At 39.1% G+C, this 23,773-nt stretch overlaps 1 protein-coding gene across 10 annotated transcripts in view; it reads right to left on the bottom strand.

Annotated features, from left to right (window-relative positions):
- KCNMA1 (potassium calcium-activated channel subfamily M alpha 1) overlaps positions 1 to 23,773 on the bottom strand; it is a 762,160-nt gene that overhangs the window by 245,825 nt on the left and 492,562 nt on the right. For all 10 annotated transcript variants that reach the window (XM_038010350.2, XM_007962879.3, XM_038010343.2 and 7 more), the window contains exon 6: positions 258 to 333. In XM_038010350.2, coding sequence (XP_037866278.1) covers positions 258 to 333 — 76 coding nt within the window. The remainder of the gene's footprint in view (positions 1 to 257; positions 334 to 23,773) is intronic.

Below are 23,773 nucleotides of genomic sequence, written 5' to 3'. Positions count from 1 at the left end.
CAGCTATGTCCCTACAATCGTCCCCACTTCCCTGCATGCACAGCTGTTGCTCTCTTTTCACCACATAATTCCCTGGCCCTGCAGAAGAGAGCAACCCAAACCCTACTCTGGGTTTTCTCTCCCTCTCCGTGTTAGATCACTCTTTCTGTGAATAACATAACTATTAATAACGTCATTGTGATGAAAGCAAGCACACCTGATATTTGCAACTTGGCATAGGGGACTGGAAGGAAAAAATATGACAAAGAACATCTTACCTTGTTTTAAGAATATTCAGAAACTGCAAAATTTCTGAAAACTGTATCAGTCTCAGAGCTCTTAAAAATCTCAAACCTGGAAAAAAGAATGAAATAGAGATGCATTATTTTCAATGCGTGGTTTTAATGTTCACAGTCTGCCATTTGATTTACAGTTCCCAAGGGTCGAAGGCATGGGAAGTTCTTGCAGAAGATAAACCAGCTGGTACCTCGGACATATTCCTTCATTCTGATTCTTGACTGGTTTAATCTCGACTGGTAAATGGACTTTCTCTTTATAAAGGTGGCCTGTTCGGAACCTCTTTAGAGGAAGGGCTCATGGAGAGAAGCCAGGTTAATGAGACTTTTCATTTGGTGATCTCTGATTGAAAGCACTGTTTCTAAGTTACCTAGTTGTCTGGCAGGATTTTGTCTCTGAAAAATCCTAGGAATTGTTATAGCTCAGAGTAACCCTTGCGCTAAGAGCAGATTGAGAATAAATTGGATAACCTTATGTCTTTGATGGATTTTATTTTTTATCTTTATCTTCAGCCCTGATAAAATGAAGAGTACAGCCCACAGTGTTATCTGTTTTCTACAAACTTCTATATTTTCCTCCCAATAAAAAAAAAGATTGGTAAGATATCACATCCCACAACTTCTGGATTCAAAATTTATATAGTTCCCCGTTTATTAAGTGTTAAGATAAATGGTTTGTCCTTTCTAAATCAACGACCTCTCTTGAATGGAAAAGAAGCATCAGCGTTTAGGTGGCAGAAGAGAGATGGAGAAGGAAAACACATCAAAGACATTTTAAAAATGCAAATTATTATGTTTTAATAGCTAAGAGTGAATTATATTTCTGCTCAGGTGAAATTCATGAGTCAAAACACTCAGAGTCAGTCCTGGGCTATAACAATCTGGCTATCATGCAAAGGAATTACTTACGACACGTTGGTTTGTCACCGCTTTGAGACACATTGAATGTCACACCCACTCGCAAGGGGATTTTCTTTTGCAGACTTTCTAGAAGCATTTTATGAAGCACCACCACGTGCCAAAGGCAGTGCAAAGCCTTCCAGTGCACGCAGCTGACAGACAACTCCACACCCGTGGGTGGGGCTTTGTTCTGCCACACCTGTGAGCCAGTAAAAGGCAGCCTAGGGCACAGCAGTGGGAAGGAATCCTTACTACCTTCTACTTGAACAAGGAGTACGCTAACGGCGCCCACCGTGGAGCTGTTTAGGTAATAAGGGAAAATTAACTTAAAGCTCATGGGGTGGGGGGAAAGCTGACTGTACAAGGAAAGAGAGAGAAAAGGATTGGCTTAAAAAAATAATTTCTCATCTGAAAAGGATTAACCATCATGAACAGAAGACTTTTTTTTGAAAACATTCTCCTTCTATGCCAAATAATACTTATATAACTTTTATGAAATAATTGCAGAGATGAGACGGGATGTTGATGAAATGAAAAGGCTCACGGCCAAAAGCACAGTCGTAACTGAGCTGATGAAAGGCTGACTTTGCACTGCTGAAAACCGATCAGGGCGAGGAGTACAAAACTAAGAAGTCATCTCAGAAAGCAGAGAAAATAAGGGAAAGGGAGAAGAAAAAAAGACGAAACTTCAGAAAATAGAAACAGTGGAGATCACAGAGATCCAACCATGGATAAAATGTGTTTCAAAGGGAAGTCCAAACAGCACATCGATCATAAGCAAAGGCCAGGACATAACAGAAAAGAACTTTTGAGATACAAAAAAATGGAGACTAAAAGGTGAAATGAAGGATCAACTTTTAGAGACCAATGCCGAGAAGCATCTGGCTTTTCATTTTCACATTTCAAGTATTAAAATCAAGCAATAAAAATAAAACATCAGTGTTGATGGGGTTATTTACCGTTAATGTAACTAAGATCATGATATTTAACAATAAGTGTTAAATGGCAATTGGGTAATTCTCAGAATTTTTAGACAAACAGAATCCAACACAAGATTTTTATACCCTGTCAAGTGGTTGTTCAAGAATAAAAGTAACAAAAAAAACATTTAAAATTCTAAGGTCTCAAAAAATACATTGTTTGCTCAGTGTGTGCATAAAGTTTCCAAAGAGATTCACAAGACTTGCTAAATTAGAATGGGAGGGGGCAAGGGCTGGAAATTAAATTTATAACAGACTCTACTGCTGGTCCTAACCTTCCAGCCCATCCTACACTGTTACCTCATACCAGTATCACTGTTGCATATTGCTGAGCTAAAATGACACATTTAGAAACATGGAGTAGAAGGCGACTGGCAGTTAGCACTGAAACTATCAAAGATAACAACGCTCTTCCATGTTCATCAAGGGATACATTCCAAGACCTCCCAGTGGATGCCTGAAACCTCAGATAGTGCCAAATCCTATATGTATCGTATACACACACCTATGGTAAAGTTTAACTTATAAATTAGGCACAGGAAGGGATTAATAATGACAATAATAAAACAGAACAATTATGACAATATGTACCTGCATCACTATACTTGTGTTTTGGGGCCATTATTAAGTAAAATAAGGGTTACTTAAACACAGGTAACATGGGTTACAACAAGATATGGTTCTGCCCACTGAAGGACACTGAGAGACTAATGGCCAGGCAGTGCAGATGGCACGGATGCATTGGACAAAGGGAGGATTCTTGTCCCAGATGGGGCCAAGCGGGACAGCATGCAACTTAAAACTTATGAATTGTTTATTTCTGGAATTTTCTATTTAATATTTTCAGACTAAAGTTGTCTGGGGGTAACTGAAACCTCAGGAAGCAAAACCATAGGTAAGAGGCACTCCTGTAGAAATACATGCTAGCAATGTATTAGCTGTTTAGGGTTTAATCCTGAAAATTCTGTGTGTGCATAGATATACTTTTATTTATGAAACTAAAAATAGAATACAAACAACCTAAACCTCAAACTGGATTTCTTCTTTTTATCTTTAAACGATGGTGTTTGTATCGTATATCCGTTGGTGATAGGCAGCTTGCCACATTCGAGTGAGTCATGCAAATATAGTAGAATAAAAGCTTTTCTTTTAATTAAGGTGCATGAAAGTAAAAGGGAGTAAAGAAATGAATGCAGAGCCCACAGGGTCCTATACTCTTGCTAGAGACAAACTGCAGATCTAGCTCTGAGCACCTTCTTAACAAAAGCAAGCAGGGAGACAGGATAAGATTAATAGTGTATACATAAGAGAGAAAACAAACTGGCTTGCAGGAGAATCATTTATTTTTCCCAACATGGAGACCAGAGGGAAATGTCTCCTTGCAAAAGGGATCCAGGGTGATGCAGGAACAAGACCCCTGTGGGCTGAACAAGGGTGGCCTTTACTTATTTGACTGTCTCATACTGGGCATTTTTATGGCACTGAGTTTCATTAATGCAAATGAGTCAGTGAAGTTCTCCATAGGTTAAGAAAGTCCATCTACATTTTATCCTCAGATCAAGCCAGACTATCTGGGGAAATGGTTGGTCTTTCAGGAATCATTCACAATAGCTTCTGTATTTTCTTACTCTGCTAATAAAGACATACCCAAGACTGGGTAATTTATAAAGGAAAGAGGTTTAATTGACTCACAGTTCCACAGGGCTGGAGAAGCCTCAGGAAACTTACAGTCATGGCAGAAGGGGAAGAAAACACATCCTACTTCACATGGTGGCAGGAAGGAGAAGTATCCAGCAAAAAGGGAAAAGCCCCTTATGAAACCATCAGATCTTGTGAGAACTCACTCACTATCACAGGAACAGCAGCATAGGGGTAACTGCCCCCATGATTCAATTACCTTCCACAGGGTCCCTCCTACAACATGTAGGTATTATGGGAACTACAATTCAAGATGAGATTTGGGTGGGGACACAGCCAAACCATATCAGCTTCCTAACCGCTTTCTGCCCTGGACCCCTTGTGGTCTCTACTCAGAAGCCTTCAATGCCCCCATTTCACACAGAGTAAAAGTCAAAGCCCTTCAACGGCTTAAAGCAACACCACCCCACCACCAGCACTATCTCCTTTTGGATCTGATGGCTTCCTACGGCCACTCCTACTACTGTCCACTGATCTGGCAGATGTCTTCAGTGAGCCTTGAACACACGGGCATGCTACTGACCCAGGGCCTCTGCACATGCAGCCTTTCTGCCTGGAATGCTGTTCACCAGATGCCCACATGGCACACTCCCTCACCTCCTTCAGGTTCTTACTCAATGTCCTTTGATCAGCATGACTTTCCCTGGCTACATGACCAAAACATGTAAATCCTCCCACACCACCCGTAAAACTCCCTATCCTCTTTCCTGCCTTACTTTTCTCCTCAGTATGAAGCACTGGCATCTCCATTATGTGGTTACTTTCTGTCTCCCTCTCTGTAGCATCAGCTCTACGAGGGGAGGGGCTGATGTCTGTTTTGTTCAGGGCTATATTTCCAACATCGAACATAGTGTCTGGCATACGGTGAAGGTTCAGTAAATCCTTGTTTGAAGTGAATGAGTGAATCAAAGTTTTGAGAAAGAATTAGATGGCAGAGTTAAAGGTTAGATAATCCACATGCAGAATTCTGAGACTATACGTCACCTACTAAAGGGAAAAGCCACAAGCCCTGCAGGGTCCCCTGAGAGAGGTCAGGGCTGCACTCTTAGGAAGTAGAAAGTAGCCTCATCAGGGAAAAGCCTTAACCAATGACCATTCTGGCTATACCCAGAAAGAGCCCAGAAGACTATAGACAGCGACTTCAGGCTAAGAGAGGAGACCAAGAAAAGAGAGGTGAGAGGGGGAACTCTTTGGTGATAAGTATTCATCTCCTCTGTTTTATAATACCTTTTATTATTTTTGTTCTATAAAATATCTGAAATAAATGATTTTCTAAGGCAACACAAATAGCTATAAATAGAGTTGTGAAGAAGAAAATGTGTATGTACCAAAAGCCAGGAATTATATGCCCTCCCCAAAAGTTTCCAGGTTCAGAGAGTTTTACAAGTGAGGTTTTTACACTTTCAAAAAATAGTAAACTTCTCTATCTATTCACTATTATATGATCAAGTCTTAAAAATGGACTTATCTGTGTTTTCCCATGATCTGTATTGGTTTAGAAAGTTGGCATTACCTGAACACAGGTTCCCCATGCATTTTTTTTTTAATGGCAAGCTTATCACACTAATGACTAATAACAATAATCCTAAATAAAATACTAGAGTATCATATTAATGATTAAATGAATAAAAGACATGAGCTATAGCGGATGCTGTAGGGTACAGCCCAGATCCCCTCTTCAGGGATCTTATTTGTCCCGGGCTATTGAAGAGTGACCTGCTAAAGGCTCACAGCTAGTCCCTTCATGAGAATTGCCCTCTGCTACAAGGAGCTGCCTCACCTGGGGCTACATCCCCTGTCGGTGGTGGTGCCCCCCGCCACCCCAACACACACACAAAGGCTGGCTGATATAGGAACAAAGGTCGGCTGCCTTGCCTTGATTTGGGATAACTCTGAAGGGCCATCTAGTGGCACTGCTCCCTGTGGGATGGGCTGAGGCTTCCCAGGCAGTTGCACCCAGCCTGAGTTCTCCACCCCTATTCCCTCACAGGCATGGGCATTAAATCCTACCCTGGAGATCTGCATAGCAGAAGACCAAGCATTCTAAGAGTGCATGTGGGCATACTAGAGGCACTCAGTAAATGGTGATTTCATCATATGAAGGTGGAGAATTACAATAGCATAGAAGTGTACACACGCCACAGAAAAGTCATCAAAATGGACTAGAAAGCCCAGAAACACACACCACACACACACACACACGCAGGGTATAATATAGTGTTACTGTTATTTTAAATTACTGGTGAAATGATGATGTTGACAATGATATCAATCTATTATTATTGATGATCTAGTATATTAAATTACTTACAAACACTAAAACTTCTAACTGTATCTTTTTTAAAAAAAATACATACAACAGAAGAAGATAGCTAAGAAGAAACAAGCGAGACAGTGTATTCAGCACAGTTTGAAAGCAACAGAGCCAGGCTTCACCCCAAATGTGACAAACTCCTCAAAGCCCAAGCTTGTAGTCACTGCCCCGTACAGACTTCAGCCAGTCAGTTCCAATTCAGACATTAGGACTCAAGCACGCACTTCCCTCCCCCGTTTTTTGTTTTGTTTTGTTTTGAGACAGAGTCTCACTCTGTCGCCCAGGCTGGAGTGCAGTGGGGTGATCTCGGCTCACTGCAAGCTCCGCCTCCCGGGTTCACGCCATTCTCCTGCCTCATCCTCTGGAGTAGCTGGGACTACAGGTGCCCGTCATCACGCCCGGCTAATTTTTTTGTATTTTTAGTAGAGACCGGGTTGCACCGTGTTAGCCAGGATGGTCTCGATCTCCTGACCTCATGATCCGCCCACCTTGGCCTCCCAAAGTGCTGGGATTACAGGCGTGAGCCACCGCGCCTGGCTTCAAGCAAGCACTTTCAAGACTTGTGATACATCTTGCCAACTTGTCCTCACAATTAGCATTCCCTTCAGTTTGCAAATGCTCTTTTGCCTGCATTCCCACTGTATTGAGTACTGTGATAGAGAAAATACGAAGGAAGGAAGGAAGGCAGGATGGCACTAGAGAAAGAAAGAAAAGGAAGGAAGGAAGGAAGGAAGGGAGGGAGGGAGGGAAGGAGGTCAAGAATCCCAGTTTGAGGCCAGGCATGGTGGCTCATGCCTGTAATCCCAGCACTTTGGGAGGCTGAGGTGGACTGATCACTTGAGGTCAGGAGTTCGAGACCAGCCTGGCCAACATGGTAAAACCCTGTCTCTACCAAAAATACAAAAAATTAATCAGGTATGGTGGTACATGCCTATACTCCCAGCTACTCAGGAGGCTGAGGTAGGAGAATCGCTTGAACCTCGGAAGTGGAGGTTGCAGTGAGCCGAGATCTCACCACTGCACTCCACCCCAGGCAACAGAGTGACAGTCCATCTCAAAAAAATAAAAACTTTAAAAAAAATTTTTTTAATAATTCCAATTTGATAGACCCCAAATAAGAGCTCATGGTTGTTTTATTTTGCTTTTCTATCTTAAAAATGAAACTAATGATTTCTTCATATAATTATTAGTCATTTTATTTTCTTCTCTAAAGTGCTTTAGAGTGGCCTTTGCCAGTCTGCCAGTGTATTTATCTTATTTGTAGTAATATACTTGTGTTCTTATATAAAGAAGATTTTGTATACCATACAGTATTTCCCACAGTTCTTCATTCTTCTCAATTTGGCTTAAAATGTTTTTCTTACTGTCAAATTTTACTTAAAGTGGGTTTCTTTCCCCCTGAATTCTAAAATATATTGATCTTTCCATCAAGTTCCCTCTTTCCATCATGTTCCCTTTTTTTAATATCCAAAAAGAGGCCGTCCCCATCATACAGATAGATATATATATGTATATTTACTGCATCTATCTATTTTTTCTTTGTATTTTTAGGGCACTGGTTCTGAACTTTAACTGTACATTTAAATCACCTGGGAAACTTTCAGAATTGTTGACACCTGGGTCTCAGCACCCCCTACCCGCATTCTGATTTAATGGCCCTGGGGTACAGTCAGGCAGAAGGAGTTTTAAGGCTCCAGAGTGATTCCAATGAGCCATCCAGGATGAGCAGCATTGCAAACTTTTTCTGTAAATCAACATACAGTAAATATTAATAAATATTTTAGATTCTGTCACAATGACTCAACTTTGCTGTAAATAATAGGAAAACAAATAGGTGTCACCATATTCCAGTAAAATGTTACTCATATAAATAGGCCATGGGCACTAACTTGCTACGCTTGCTTTGGAGGCATGGGATTCAAATCCATTGTGCACATGAATCACCTGGCATTTGTACACATCCGGATTCTGACTCAGTGGGTCTCAGATGGGGTCTGATACTCCGCATTTCTAATAAGCTCTAAGCCGTTGTCAATGCTGTTGGTCAGAAGACCACACTTTGGGAAAACAAGGCTGCAGGGCAGTGGTCCCCAGATTTCTCTGCCATTGCAATCCCCAGAGGATTTTAAAGCAACACTGGGGTCTGCCTCCCACCAGATTCAGCGGGTCTGGGATACAAGCTGGGCAGCAGAATTTTTGTAAATTCTGATTTGAATGTGCAGCCAAGTTTGGGAACCAGTGGTTCCAAATATCTTTTCTTTAACCTTTAACTTGTTAATCCATTTTGATGTATTTATTTATTTATTTTGGTTAACAGTGTGGCAAAAGGACCAAGCTTTATTTTTCTAATCAAGAAGATTCTAATGTACAGCCAGATGATGGATGATGACGGGTCCAGTGTACAGCCAAGTTTGGGAATCACTGCTTTAGAGTATCTTTTATTTTCTTTTTGTAACCTCTAACTTGTGAATCCATCTTGATGTATTTATTTATTTTAGCTAGTAGTATGCCAAAAGGAGAATGCTTTATTTTTTCTCCAAATAGCAAATTTCCCTTAACCCGAGTAATCACTTGAGTAATTTAAAACCAGTAATCTATCCACTAAGCACACTACCAGTCTATTTAAATCAATTTTAAAGAACATACTGGCTAACTGGAAGTTAAATCAATAATACGATAAGAGATTACTTATAAAATAAAGCATTCAGCTTAAGATTTTGGGGGAAAAGTAGTCCTGACAATAGGAGAAAGTTGATTTTTTAGTTTAGTGTCTATGACTAAATAACCAGAAAACCAACAAATATGAAAAAATTTTTTAAATCTGTAGAATTTTATGGGAGCAAACAATAGCACAAGAAAACAAACAACATAAAATAAAGTCCTGGCTGATGTAATAAAAAAAGAAAAAAATTTATCCACAGTGATATACTAATAAATCTGTGAAAAACCTCAGTGAGAGGGATGACTTTCTGAAAAAGATAAACTTTGAAACTTGATATACACAAAAAAGAAATCCATCATAGGATAACAATTGAGATATAAATTGAAATATATATTAACAGCTTCCCTTAAAGAATCTGCACCCATATATAATTTATGATTAAATTATTGTACATACATTTCATTAAAATTCTAAACTGTTCCATAATACAATACGAGATGGAAAGCTACTAACTTATGTTATAAAATAAACATAAACTGGGGACCAAAAACTGACTCTCAAAACACAAAAATAAAATAGAAATGGCCCCCAACTTACAATGGTTCAGCTTATGATTTTCTGACTTTTCAGTGGTGCAAAAGTGATACCCATTCATCAGAAACCATACTTTAAGTACTCACACAACCATTCTGTTTTTCACTTTCAGTACAGTATTCAATAAATTACACTACATTTTCAGCACTTTATTATAAAATAGGCTTTGTGTTAGATGACTTTGCCCAACTGTAGGTAATGTAAGTGTTCTGAACATGTTTAAGATATGGTAGCCTCAGCTATGATGTTTAGTAGGTGACGGGTATTAAATGCATTCTCAAACTTAAAATATTTTCAGTTTATGATGGGTTTGTGAGGATGTAACCCCATGGTTAAGTTGAGAAGCATCTGTATCACTAAGATCATAGATGCCAAAATTCTATATAAAAGACCAATATAAATAATTCATCAATGAATTAAAATGATAATCCAGAGCATTCTAGTTAAACATAGCAGATGGATCACAACGGTTTATCTCTGCCTCCTCTCAAAACTTCACTGAAGTAATACAAATGTTGGGGGGGTAGGAAACAGCAAAATCCCACAAGAACAAAAAGAATGGAAGAGGAGATTACAACACATAAGAGGCAAAGACAAAATGTTGGTAGATATTCTGTTAGAAACTGACTTGGCGTACATATATATTTATTTATTTATATTTACATAAATATATACATATATTTTCCAAGTATACATTTCCATAATGAGAAAGAAAGACATATACACACACATGTATATATCTCCACAATGATAAACAGAATATTAAGAATGTCTTTGGTCAATACATAGAGATTGAGGTTGGTGGGGGTGGTGGGGGATGCAGCGATCACAATGAAGAAGAAAACAACCATCCAAAAGGTGAAATGAAGTGGTTGACCCTGGGAAGAGGGAGGCTGTGACAATGACACTGATTGACTGGGGTGCCAAACAGGAGTAGCCAGCACATGGAAGCAAGTGCCTACAATTGAGGTGTTAAAATAGAGCAATATCCTGAGTAAACTGTAACTCTTAGAAGAAACACACTGTCTCCACAGCTGTAAGACCAGTTACCGAATAGAAATACACCAAATACACCATAGCATATCTCAGTACCCCCAGATAAACTGCAACACACAAAGACAGCATTCACATATAGGCTAATAGAAAATCTCAAATGCAAAGATAAGCACAAAACAGGCCAGGCACGGTGGCTCACGCCTGTAATCTCAGAACTTTGGGAGGCTGAGCAAGACTCTGTCTCAACAAAAAAAGACAAAACATATAACCACATGGATGAATCACACAGGCATAACATTGAGAGAATGAGGCCCGACACAGAGTCACTCTGTACGACCCAGTTATATGAAGTTCAGAACAGAGCAAAACTGATATACGGTCAGGAGAGTGGTTACCTTTGTGTGGTGTGGTGACTGGAAGGTTGCCAGGAGAAGGGATGGAGGGTGGGGGAGCGGGAAATAATGTCTGTTTCTTGAGCTGAGCGTTGGCTTCGCAAATGCATTCTCTTCATGAAAATTCATCCAGCTATTGCCAGGCTCAGTGGCTCACGCCTGTAATCCCAGCACTTTGGGATGCTGAGGCAGGCGGATCACTTGAGGTCAGGAGTTCGAGACCAGCCTGGTCAACATGATGAAACCCTGTCTCTACTAAAAATACAAAAATTAGCTGGGCATGGCATGGTGGCAGGTGCCTGTAATCCCAGCTACTTGGGAGGCTGAGGCAGGAGAATCGCTTGAATCCAGTTGCAGTGAGCTGAGATCATGCCACTGCACTCCAACCTGGGCAACAGAGCGAGACTCAGTCTCAAAAAAAAAAAAAAAAAAAAAAAGAAAGAAAAGAAAGAAAGAAAGAAAAGAAAAGATAAGCACAGAATAAAGAATTGCCAAACATTTGAGGAAAGGCAACTTTCCTTCAAGAAATGCATGTATTATACCTCAGGCCAACTGACCCTTAAGGATACAACATTAACAAAGCATTAAACAAAAACTGCTTAAAAAAATTTTTTTTTTGAAAAATATAAAGAGTTGTGAAAAAATATCTCAACTCAAAAAATCAACTAAATATCTTAGCAATTAAAATTTTGAACATCAAAATCTTAAAAGGCTAACTTAATAGAAGAATGGACATAGCCACACAGCAAAGTAGAGGGCTGGACTGTCACATAGCCATCTTCATACAAAGGGGCACAGGAATGAAAATTGCAAAAGTAAAACTAAGAGACCCAGAAAACAGGAATAAAGTTTTCAATATCCATGTAATTGAGTTGCCAGAAGGAAAAAATGAAGGAAATAGCAGGAAACATTTTAAATAACATTAAAGTTTCCTAGACCAAAAGAATGACCTGTATCCTCAGATTGGAAAGGTCTTTTAAGGGTCCAGCAAGTTAAATTTTAAAAGACCTAAGTCCAAGTATATCGTAGGAAAATTTTATAACATCAATGTGAAGAAATAAATCCCTTCAAAGCAACAAGAGCCAAATTATTGTCACAATTCTCCTGGCTTCACTGGTTGCAAGAAAACAAAAGAAGGATATCTTTACAATTCTCAGGACAGATTAATTTGAAGCAAATAATATATACTTAGCCAGCTGAAAGAAAAATAAATCCAAAAGAAGTGAGATACAAGAAGCAACATAGAAAAGATAAAAGTAATGGATTTGTTTATGTGTTGACTGAGTATGTTTTAAATGAATAAATAATAACAATGATCTAAAATTAAAATCTCTGGAAATACATAGAAGATGGAGGTGTGAAGGAGACAGGGCAATGGGAAAAAGAAAGGTGTGCAGAAGTTCTTGTCTTGATAGGATACGATCAATCATATATATTCATAGAAAAAAATTAGTTTAAGTATATGTATCAAAACCTTAAGGATATAAATTCCATAGCCCAGAGGAAAAAAAAAAAAAAAGAACAAAGGAATTTAATCAAATGGAGAAAAGAAAGAAAGAACAGAAACTTTAACCCATCCAACAAAAAGGGAAAAAAAATAAAAGCTATATTAATCAGAAAACACAGTTACAATAGTAAAAGAGTCCAAATATATTTGCAATCATAATAAAATAAAATTAAAATTACTTTCACCTATGTAAAGACAGAGATTCACATGATGTGAAAACAACAATAACAAATTCCAGATGCATGCTATTTAAAACACATACATTGCAAATAAGACACACAGAAAAGTTAGAAACGAAAGAATGGAAATTATGTGCCTGGCAAATGCTGACAACAGAGGAACAAATAGAGCAATGATTATATCAAATGAAGCGGAAGCTACTGCAAAAAATTATATAAAATTATATATAAAAATTATATTAAAAAAGAATTAAAAGTAATACCTCATATTGATAAAAGGAACAATTCACCAAGAATATTTAACTAAAAAATAAACTTTATACACCTAAAAGTATTACTTTGAGATAAATAAAGCAAATATGACAAGAATGCACAAATATCGGATATTTAAGTAGCATTTAATCCCTTGGGATATATTGATATCTATATGTGTCTGAATGGATGGGCAGAAAGATGCACACATATATTAGTAAACCAGGAACACACATTCTTTAATAACAGCCATGAGCAGTCTCAAAAACTGACCACATATTAGGCCACAAAGAAATTTCATCAAAATCTAAAATGCAAAAATCATCTAAGTCACATTTACCACAAAGCAATAGAATAAGAAAATAATAAAAGAATGGCAACAATGACTAAGCAGTAGAGAAATAGACTCTATTATATCAGAAGAATTTTATAGACAATAAAGAGGTCATCACAAATCAAAAGGAAGACAGGCATCATTCAATGATGGACTTCATACCATAATAGAAATAAGTTTGAGATGAATTAAAAAGTAAATATGGATAACACAGGACAGAAAAGTTGAGGAAAATGTAGGTATATATTTTTAGCCCTCTGAAAAGAAGAATTTCTAATTTCAGATGTAAAAGTAGTCATACAATCTTTAAAATATAGGCTCTACCACCACCATATAAACATCAAAATTCTGCATGTTAAAAATCATAATAAAGACAATACCCAATGAAAACATAATCAAATATGATACAAAAAGGATAAATTCTTTGTAATATGAAAAGCATGTATATAAAATACTATATCATTATTTGATAAGTAGGCAAAAATCACGAACAGGTACATCATGAAGTAGAAAATATGAATAGTAAATAATCATTAAATAAATTAATTAAATGAAACCATTTATGTTAACTTGGTTCAAATAAAAAAAATGCACACCATATGCAAAAACCAACTCATAATGAATTAATGACTTAAGATCCAAAACTGTGAAACTACTAGAAGAAAACATTGAGAAAGAGCCCCATGACAATGGTCTGGGCAATAACTTTTTGGAAATGGCCCCTAAAACTCAGACAATGAAAGCAAAAATGGACAAAGAGGATTACATCAAACTAAAAAGCTTGGCCCTACAAAAGAAAGAATCAATGGAGTGAAGAGACAGCCTACAGAATGGGAGAAAAATATTTGAAAACTATACATCTGATAAGGGTTTAATATTCAAAATATACAGAGAACGCAACTCAATAGCAAGAAAGAAAATAGCCCAATTAAGAAATGGGCAAAGGATATTTCTGAATATATTTCTCAAAAGGAGAAATGCAAATAGCCAACAGTAAATGTTTAAAATGTTTGACATCACTATTTATCAGGGAAGTGCAAATTAAAACTACAATGAACTATCACTTCACACCTATTAGAAGGGTTATTATCGAAAAGACAAAAGGTAAGTGTTGGTAAGGATATGGGAAAAAGGAACCCTTGCACACTGTTGATGGGAAGGCAAATTAGTACTATTTTCCTTTATGGAAAATGGTAAAAAGTTTCCACAAAAACCCAAAACTAGAACTACCGTACAATCAAGCAACCCCACTACTGGGTATATATTCAGAGGAAAAGAAATCAACGTGCTGAAGAGATGTCTGCACTCCCATGTTCTTTGCAGCACTATTCATAATAGCCAAGGTACAAAATCAACCTCAGTGTCCATCAACAGATGAATGAATAAAGAAAATGTGATATATATACACAATGGCATACTATTCAGCCATAAAAAGAATCAATCCTTTCATTTGCAACAATGTGGATGAACCTAGAGTTTATATTAAGTTAAATAAGCCATGCACAGAATGACAAATATCACACGACCTCACTCATACAAAAAAGCTGATTTCATAGAAACGGGCTGGGGTGGTTGGAGGGAAGGTGGTTGGGTAGATGTTGGTCAAAGGATACAAAATGTCAGTTAAATAAGAGAAATAAATTCAAGATATCTACTGTATAACATGGTGACTATAGTTAATAACCACATAGTATTCTTGAAAAATGCTTTAAAAATGTAAAAATAAAAGAAATGCAAATTAAACAAAAATAACTAAGCATTGTATTTATTCTACTTAATAGCAATATATTGGAGTTTCACCTAGTGGAGATGACTCTACAATGACCTAGTCTCATAATTCGATTGTGGAATTATAAACTGATAAAACCTTTTCAGAAAGTAATTCAGCATTATTAATCAAACTAATTCCATTTCTGGGAATATAGTCTAAGAAAATATAACAAAGTATGGAAATATGCTACAGAAACAAAGATGCTTATTGCAGAATTGTTCATTAAGCAAGAAAAATAGAAAGCAGCTTAAAATCCAAAAATAGGTCTTAAGTCTGGTACATCTTCTTTATAGGATATTATACATGCTCAAAAATTGTAACAAGGAAAATTTTTGATATAATGTTAAGTTAAAGTAGAATGTAGAAATTAAAATAGCTATTACCAGGAACTGGGGAGAGAGGAAAAAGTAATTGTTTAATGGCTGTAGAGTTTCAGGTTTGCAAGATGAAAAAGTTCTGGAGCCCTGTTTTGCAACAATAGAACATCCTTAACATTACTGAACTGTACACTTAAAAATGGTTAAAATGGTAAATTTTATGTTATGTGTTCTTCACCACAATTTTTTAAAAAATAGCAAACTGGAAATGCTGGAAAAAAAAGGAAGGAAAAGACGAAGTATATATTCCCTATGATAAAACTATGAAAACTATAGGTATATGTAAAATGTAAAAGTAGAAGAAAAGCATAACATGAGGACAGTGGTTATGTGACAAAGGCAGACATTTTGGATTTCTTTAATATTCTTGAGCTTTTTGATTTTTTGTAATATTTCTTTTTTTTTAAGAAGAATTTTTTATTATTATTATTATTATACTTTGAGTTCTAGGGTACATGTGCATAACGTGCAGGTTTGTTACATATGTATACTTGTGCCATGTTGGTGTGCTGCAGCCATCAACTCGTCAGCACCCATCAACTCATCATTTACATCAGGTATAACTCCCAATGCAATCCCTCTCCCCTCCTCCCTCCCCATGATAGGCCCCGGTGTGTGATGTTCCCCTTCCCGAGTCCAAGTGATCTCATTGTTCAGTTCCCACCTATGAGTGAGAACATGCGGTGTTTGGTTTTTTGTTCTTGTGATAGTTTGCTAAGAATGATGGTTTCCAGCTGCATCCATGTCCCTACAAAGGACACAAACTCATCCTTTTTTATGGCTGCATAGTATTCCATGGTGTATATGTGCCACATTTTCTTAATCCAGTCTGTCACTGATGGACATTTGGGTTGATTCCAAGTCTTTGCTATTGTGAATAGTGCCGCAATAAACATACGTGTGCATGTGTCTTTATAGCAGCATGATTTATAATCCTTTGGGTATATACCCAGTAATGGGATGGCTGGGTCATATGGTACATCTAGTTCTAGATCCTTGAGGAATCGCCATACTGTTTTCCATAATGGTTGAACTAGTTTACAATCCCACCAACAGTGTAAAAGTGTTCCTATTTCTCCACATCCTCTCCAGCACCTGTTGTTTCCTGACTTTTGAATGATCGCCATTCTAACTGGTGTGAGATGGTATCTCATTGTGGTTTTGATTTGCATTTCTCTGATGGCCAGTGATGATGAGCATTTTTTCATGTGTCTGTTGGCTGTATGAATGTCTTCTTTTGAGAAATGTCTGTTCATATCCTTTGCCCACTTTTTGATGGGGTTGGGGAAAGGATTCCCTATTTAATAAATGGTGCTGGGAAAATTGGCTAGCCATAAGTAGAAAGCTGAAACTGGATCCTTTCCTTACTCCTTATACGAAAATTAATTCAAGATGGATTAGAGACTTAAATGTTAGACCTAATACCATAAAAATCCTAGAGGAAAACCTAGGTACTACCATTCAGGACATAGGCATGGGCAAAGACTTCATGTCTAAAACACCAAAAGCAAAGGCAGCAAAAGCCAAAATTGACAAATGGGATCTAATTAAACTAAAGAGCTTCTGCACAGCAAAAGAAACTACCATCAGAGTGAACAGGCAACCTACAGAATGGGAGAAAATTTTTGCAATCTACTCATCTGACAAAGGGCTAATATCCAGAACCTACAAAGAACTCAAACAAATTTACAAGATTTTTTGTAATATTTCTATCAAAATTTCTATTTTTATGCATAATTACTTATTGCTATAGTCATAAAGTCAGTGGCAAGTCAGGACTGGAATACAGGTTTTCCTGGCTCCGAGCCCTGTACTCACGTGCAAGATTCAGTCACGTGAGACCACTGGCTCCAGATGAGGAGGACCCCCTGCCAGGGCTGTCCTTTCAGAGGGTCAAACTTGGTGCCCAGGGCCTGAACAACCAGGTGGGGCTCCTCCTGAGAACTAGTGCTGTGGAATTTTAGCAATGACCAACCAGACAGATTAAGGGATCTTGAGCTCCTTTCTCAGATAAAAGCAGAGTTACTGTACTGACAGAAATTGAGGGATAAACAGGTAAATGATAACTCACTCACTGTTCAGGGTTCCTGTGATCCCCAGAGAGAAAAGACTCTGGAGATTCATGCATGTGAGGCCCCGGGAGAGGACAAGATAGAAAACACAACAGCAAACACATCCAAGCCCATACCAGAAAGCCTGCCAGGGATTTCCAATTTGTTATTTTCCATTGCCTTTCACTCCTTAATCTTTAAATCCAAAAAGCTGAAAGGTTCCAATAAACCTCTGTTGTTTCCAATCCCTGCAGCCCCACGAAAATCCTGAAGAGCAATTATTTTTGTGGTGTCTGACAAGGTCATTGTTATCTGGCCTTGCAGCTCAGAGGGATCACACTGAGGGCAGGCGTATCAGGGTAAACGGAGGATGCATAGGAGCATGGGGAGGCTTCTTCGGGGTGGTCCCCTGCACCCTGCTGCCATCACAGGTCCCACCTCCCATCCCCAGCTTGGTCACTGTGAGGACCACCTGCTTCTTAGCCCCAGCACAGAGTGAATCTGAGCCTCTCCTTCCCAGCTGGAGAAAGAGGACTGTCTCACTTCCTCTCAAATGCCACTGGGCTTTTGTTCCTGCAGTCAGAACGTGTGTTCTATAAACAGTTCTTGCTTGTCTGACCTTTTCACCATCCTTTCCTTTGGTAATTGTTCAGGCTGTTTTGCTCCCTACTTTTTTTTTTTTTTTTTTTTAATTTTTTTGAGACAGGGTCTCACTTTGTCAGCCATGCTGGAGTGCAGTGGCACGGTCATAGCTCACTGCAGCCTCGACCTCCTGGGCTTAAGTGATCCTCCTACCTCAGCCCCCCAAGTAGCCAGCCACCATGCCCGGCTAATTGTTTCTATTTTTTTGTAGTGACAGAGTTTTGTCACGTTGCCCGTCCTGGCTCCCTACCTTAACCCAGTCCTGGTTCCTGTTCTGACAGATGCTTAACATCAGTTGATATTCAGACTGAGATTGTCACCCATTCATTCATTCGTTCATCCACACACATACAGGGAGTGCCTGCTTCCACCACCCCTTGTGGTTCCAGATGCTGCAGCACAGGGATGAGGCTCCTGCTTCCAGGTCTTCTATTTGAATAGAGGAGCCAGTAAGTAGAGAGACACATTTTTAAAAAGTAAACAAATAGGACTTATTGACTTTACCTCTTTATTTTGTTTTAAAATTATTTAATTTTTTTTTTTTTTTTTTTTTTTTTTGAGACGGAGTCTCGCTCTATCGCCCAGGCTGGAGTGCAGTGGCGCAATCTCGGCTCACTGCAAGCTCCGCCTCCCGGGTTCGCGCCATTCTCCTGCCTCAGCCTCCCGAGGAGCTGGTACTACAGGCGCCCGTCACTGCGCCCGGCTAATTTTTTCTATTTTTAGTAGAGACGGGGTTTCGCCATGGTCTCGATCTCCTAACCTTGTGATCCGCCCGCCTCGGCCTCCCAAAGTGCTGGGATTACAGGCGTGAGCCACCGCGCCCGGCCAAAATTATTTAATTTTTTTAAGAGACAGAGTCTCACTGTCACCCATGCTGGAGTGCATGATCATAGCTCACTGAAGTCTTGACCTCCTGGACTCAAATAATCCTCTCAGCTCAGCCTCCCAACATGCTGGGATTACAGGCATGAACCATTTTGCCTGGTCTGACTTTACATCTTAAATATATGTGAAATAACTTATCTTTTTCCCTCTCCACTGCCAGAACCATGGTTCACACTGCTGTTACCTCCATCTGGACCAAGAGCCCTACACAGGTCTTCCTGCTTTACTTCTTTACCCCAGTGCCTCCGGGCCCCACCAGCATTCTCCAAAAAGCAGCCAGCATGGTCTTTTCAAATATCCGTCAGATTACATTGCTCCCTGCTAAAAGCCATTACATGGCATCCATCTTACTAAAATTACATTTCAGATTCCTTATCTCACTCTGGAAGGCTTTCCATGGTCTCTGCTCATTTCATCACCACTCTCCATGTCCTCACACCCTACACACAGTGTCTCTGCTCCACAAACATTTCCCAGATTGTCCTCAGCTCTGGGTCTTCCCTTCTGTTTCTTTTCTTGGGAATGTTCTCCCAGATCATTGCAAGGTTGGCTCATGGAAGTCTTCTCTGACCACCCGATCTGTAGCCCAGTCCTTCGCCGCCATTACACATTCTTCTTTATAGGGTTTACCACAATCTAAAATGATCTCGTTTGCTTGTTCAGGTGCCTGCCCCTGCCCATTCCTCAGCAGACTAGCTGCTCTATTGGGACAGGTGTCTCAATCACTGGCTCACCACCGAGTCCACCCTCTTCTAGAACAGTGGTGACTGGCATATAGTGAGTACTCACTACTGTAAATGAATACATGCATTAATCCTTTCACAGGAAAAGTAAGAAGGGTATTGGATACTAAGTTAAACCCATGGTTTTACTCAATTATTCAATGTTTTCTCAGGAAATAGTGTATTTCCTCTTAGCTTAATAATTCCATCATTTGGTCTCTTCTCTCGAGTGGCTTTAATCCTGATTCTCTCCAAGGCCAGATGTTACAGCACAGAGCAGCTCTTCTCTGTGATGAAGGGAGAGGAAACATAACAATCTGGCTGGCTGATTCTAGGGTTATAGACACAGAGGCATGAATATTTAGATTCCAGACATTTCAGCTGACAGAAACATTTTATGTCAGTTCTAATGAAAAGGATTGACTAGGTTTCACCTATTGCTTGCTAATTGGAATTTTGTTAGGCATCATTACATAATGCAGAAGTATTTGAGCTGTGCCTACCCACATTAGAATCCTAAACTAGGTTTCAAAGGGACTACATTCCATTTTAAAGAAATTCCTAGTACTGCTAACTTTCCCGGAAATAAAAGCTATCCCTCCTTAAGACTGACATTTTTATGGAAAGAAATGTAGATTTAATCTATTTGTTTTAAACTCCAATATATTATAGATGCCTAAATAAAGCCAAATGCCTATCAGAAAGCAGTTGAGAAAAGAAAATCTGCCTTGAAAACTATTCTTGTGATCTCTGCTGGGTAAGAATAAAAAAGTACCACCCAAGACAGGCAAGACCACACTCCCATAGTCAAATGTAAGGACAGAAAATGAGCCGCAGCTTGCAGTGTAGCCCCTGAAAAAAAAATTATCGAAAGGTCCAAATGCCTCTTTTGAAAACACTGACTCACTGAAAATTATTGCCATTTAATAAATAGGAAGCAAGCTATTACATCGTTTGCCAAACTTTCTCCCACATTTCTGAAATATATTCTTTAATAGCTCAATAACATTCAGGAGCGCTAGAGGCCAGTTAAATTCATCTAGAAAGGAAGGAAAAGATTTCTGCCTCATCCAGCACATCTGCATTGGGTGGGTATGCCAAGAAAACAGGAATCAAGGTGGCTATTACCTCTCCACTGGACAGTTCCCCAAATCCAGCCCACAGGGAAAGCACTTTTTTTCCCAGGTAGCCTCCAGGAATACAGAATACTGTTGGGAGGAGAAGAGCCATGGAGCGGGCAGTCCTTACCCCAGGATGCACAAACCCTACAGCAAGACGCCAATGACTGCCGGAAGTTCGGAGGTTCCTCCTTCTCGGGAGCAGCAAGCCCAGACTTCACCCGGTAGCCATTATGGAACAGGTCCCCCAGGGACTTCTTGCGGTGCCTGCCGGGTCTGTAAACCTCTGTGCCGGTTCTGCTGGATGGGTGGTGGTACACCAGAATCTTACTGGGGATCATGGTAGAAGGAGGGAGATGGGCTAGGCTTTCAGCTCCCTTCCATTCACTTCTTGCAGGAGCCAATGCTCTGGAAAGACCTGGAGGAGCCTGTGTTCCTCTGACCCGTGCTGCAAACAGGTCCTCCTGTCCAGCGCAGTGTAGGTCACCAGCATCTATGTCCTGGTGGAGCCAATAGACACTCTCTCCTCCCTCACCCTCCAGTCCCTCTTGCAAGAACCCCGGCATGCTCTGGGCACTGGGTACACGCAGCCACATCAGAAAGGCAGTTAAGAGGGGCGGGGGAAGCGCTCTGATCCACGATGTCCTGCGAGCTGATCAATCAGCTTCATGCTGGAAATAACCATGTAAGCTCCTTTGAACATGGTTTAGGGGGATAGAAAAAGAAAAGGCTATAATTCCTCAAATCAAGTGGTACAGAACAGAGTGTGAGAGAGGCTGCAGTTTGGGGCCCACTAAGTCGTTTCTTTTATTTTAGTAATCCTGCTTGACAACTGAGGACTCATAAGGACAACTCCCTTAGAGGACGTGATGACCAACAAGAGAGAAAAACTGAATTGTCCCACTCCTACTGTCGTGGCCACCTCCCAGCACTAACATAATCCAAATACGCAAATCCTCTGCTAATCCTACATACAGGACTGAGGAAGAAGAGCGATGCTGGGCTTTCCAGAGGAAGATGGGAGGAGACACTCATCAGAGCTCCTTGGCCCACCCCCTACTTCTTTGTCCCATTGTTTTCAGCATTGTCTCTCATTACCAACCCCAGCCCTTCTTAGGTCTCTGTTACAGGCTACATTATGGACCCCCTACCCCTGCCAAATTCACAGGTTGAGGCCCAAACCCCAATGTAATGGTATTTGGAGATGAGGGACTTTAGGGAGTAATTAGGTTTAGACAAGGTCATGAGGATAGGGCCCTCGTGATGAGATTTGTGCCATTATAAGAAGAGAGACCAGAGAGTTTGCTGTTTCTCTCTTTCTGCCATGTCAGGACACAGTGAGAGGGCAGCTACCTGCAAGCCAGAAAGAGAGCCCTCACCAGAACCTGACCATGCTGGCATCCTGATCTCAGGTGTCCAGCCTTCAAAACTGTGAGAAAATAAATCTCTGTTATTTCAGTCACCCAGTTTTTGATATCTTGTTAAGGCAGCCCAGAGTTACTATGATAGTCTCCATTCCCAGGGTACTGAGTGTAAACAAAAATATGACACAGAGAGAGTGGAAACATTAAAAATATAAACAGGAAAATATCCACATTCCATAAGTTGTTAGTTGAGACTCCCCATAATTTAATCCCCACCTATTTTTTTCAGACCTCTAGCAAGGCTAAAATTATTGGTGGAATTTTCAGAGAACAACATTTCTTCTCATTGTGGATTGGTTCATTCACCCGACCATGATGTACTGAGCATCTATTATGTGCCAAGCATTTTGCTGGGTACTGGGTATTTGCTGATTAACAGGAACAATGCACAAGTCCAGCCTCCGTGGCATTTATAGTATAATCAGAGAGTGAAACAATATATCATAACTATAATTAACAATTTGGGTAAAGTGCTGTAAAGAAAAACCCTAAGTACTTATCTGAGTAGGTGTATGTTACATAAATGTGTATCTGAGTGAATGGGTATGGAAAATGTGACATGCATATGAAAAAGGGCTTCACAATAATTTTGTATCCTAATGGTACAGTAGCAGACAGCCAGGTGAAAAGATGGTGGTGAGGGCAATTTTTTTAGGCCAAGGGAACAGCAGGACAAATATATTGAAGAGGGAAGTATATGGCCTGGTCCTGACTTGAAAGAAACTCAATGTATTTAAAAAGAAATTGGTGGGAAACTAACTCTTCAATACCTAAAGTTGTCTGGAAATTATGGACATAACTATAGGTCCTACAGACACTAAGAGGATAATTGTAAAGTATTAGGAATAATATTATGTCTCCAAAACTTGACACCCTGATGAAATGAAAAAATTCATTTAAAAATACAATTTTCTCAAACTGACATAAGAAAAAATAGAAAATGTAAACAACTATATATCTGTTAAATAAATTGAAATTTCAATTAAAAACATTACCACAAAGAAAATTTAAGGTTCAGGCAGTTTCTACTCGAGAATTCTACCAAATTTTTATGATAGAAATAATACCAATCTTACACAAACTCTTACAGAGACTAGAGGAAAAGAGAACCCAACTTGTTTTATAATGCCAGAATAATCATGACATTAGAAACCTAATAAGAGTATCACAAAAAGAAAAAAATTACAGATAAATATGTCATCAACATAGACACAACAATCCTTAAATAAATACTAGTCAAATGAATCCAGCAGTATATAAAAAGAATAATACCTCATAACCAAGTAAACAGAGTTTATCCCAAGAGCAAGAGATTGGTTTAAAAAATGAAAATTAATTAATATAATTCACCACATTGAAAAAATTAAAAGAAAAATCATATGACCATTTTAATTGGCATCAAAAAAATGATGGAACTATGTTGTATTGAGATAATGTGTTGGGCCCCCCCCAAAGACAAGTTGATTAATCAATCAGAGTCCAGAAATAGACCCATATACATACAGTCAATTGATTTATAACAAAAGCACCAATACAACTCAATGAGAAAAAGAAAGTCATCTCCACAAATGGAAGGAAAAATGGGTATCTACAAAGGGAAAGAAATGAGTCTCAACTCTTACCTAACACAATATGCAAAATTAGTTTGAGATGGATCACTGACTTCAATGTAAAAGCTAAATCTTAAGCCTCTATAAAGA

The sequence above is a fragment of the Chlorocebus sabaeus genome, chromosome 9 (genome assembly GCF_047675955.1).
Source record: "Chlorocebus sabaeus isolate Y175 chromosome 9, mChlSab1.0.hap1, whole genome shotgun sequence".
NCBI lineage: Eukaryota > Metazoa > Chordata > Mammalia > Primates > Cercopithecidae > Chlorocebus > Chlorocebus sabaeus.
The sequence above is the reverse complement of the archived record's forward strand: the minus strand, read 5'-3'. Positions and strand labels throughout refer to the sequence as shown.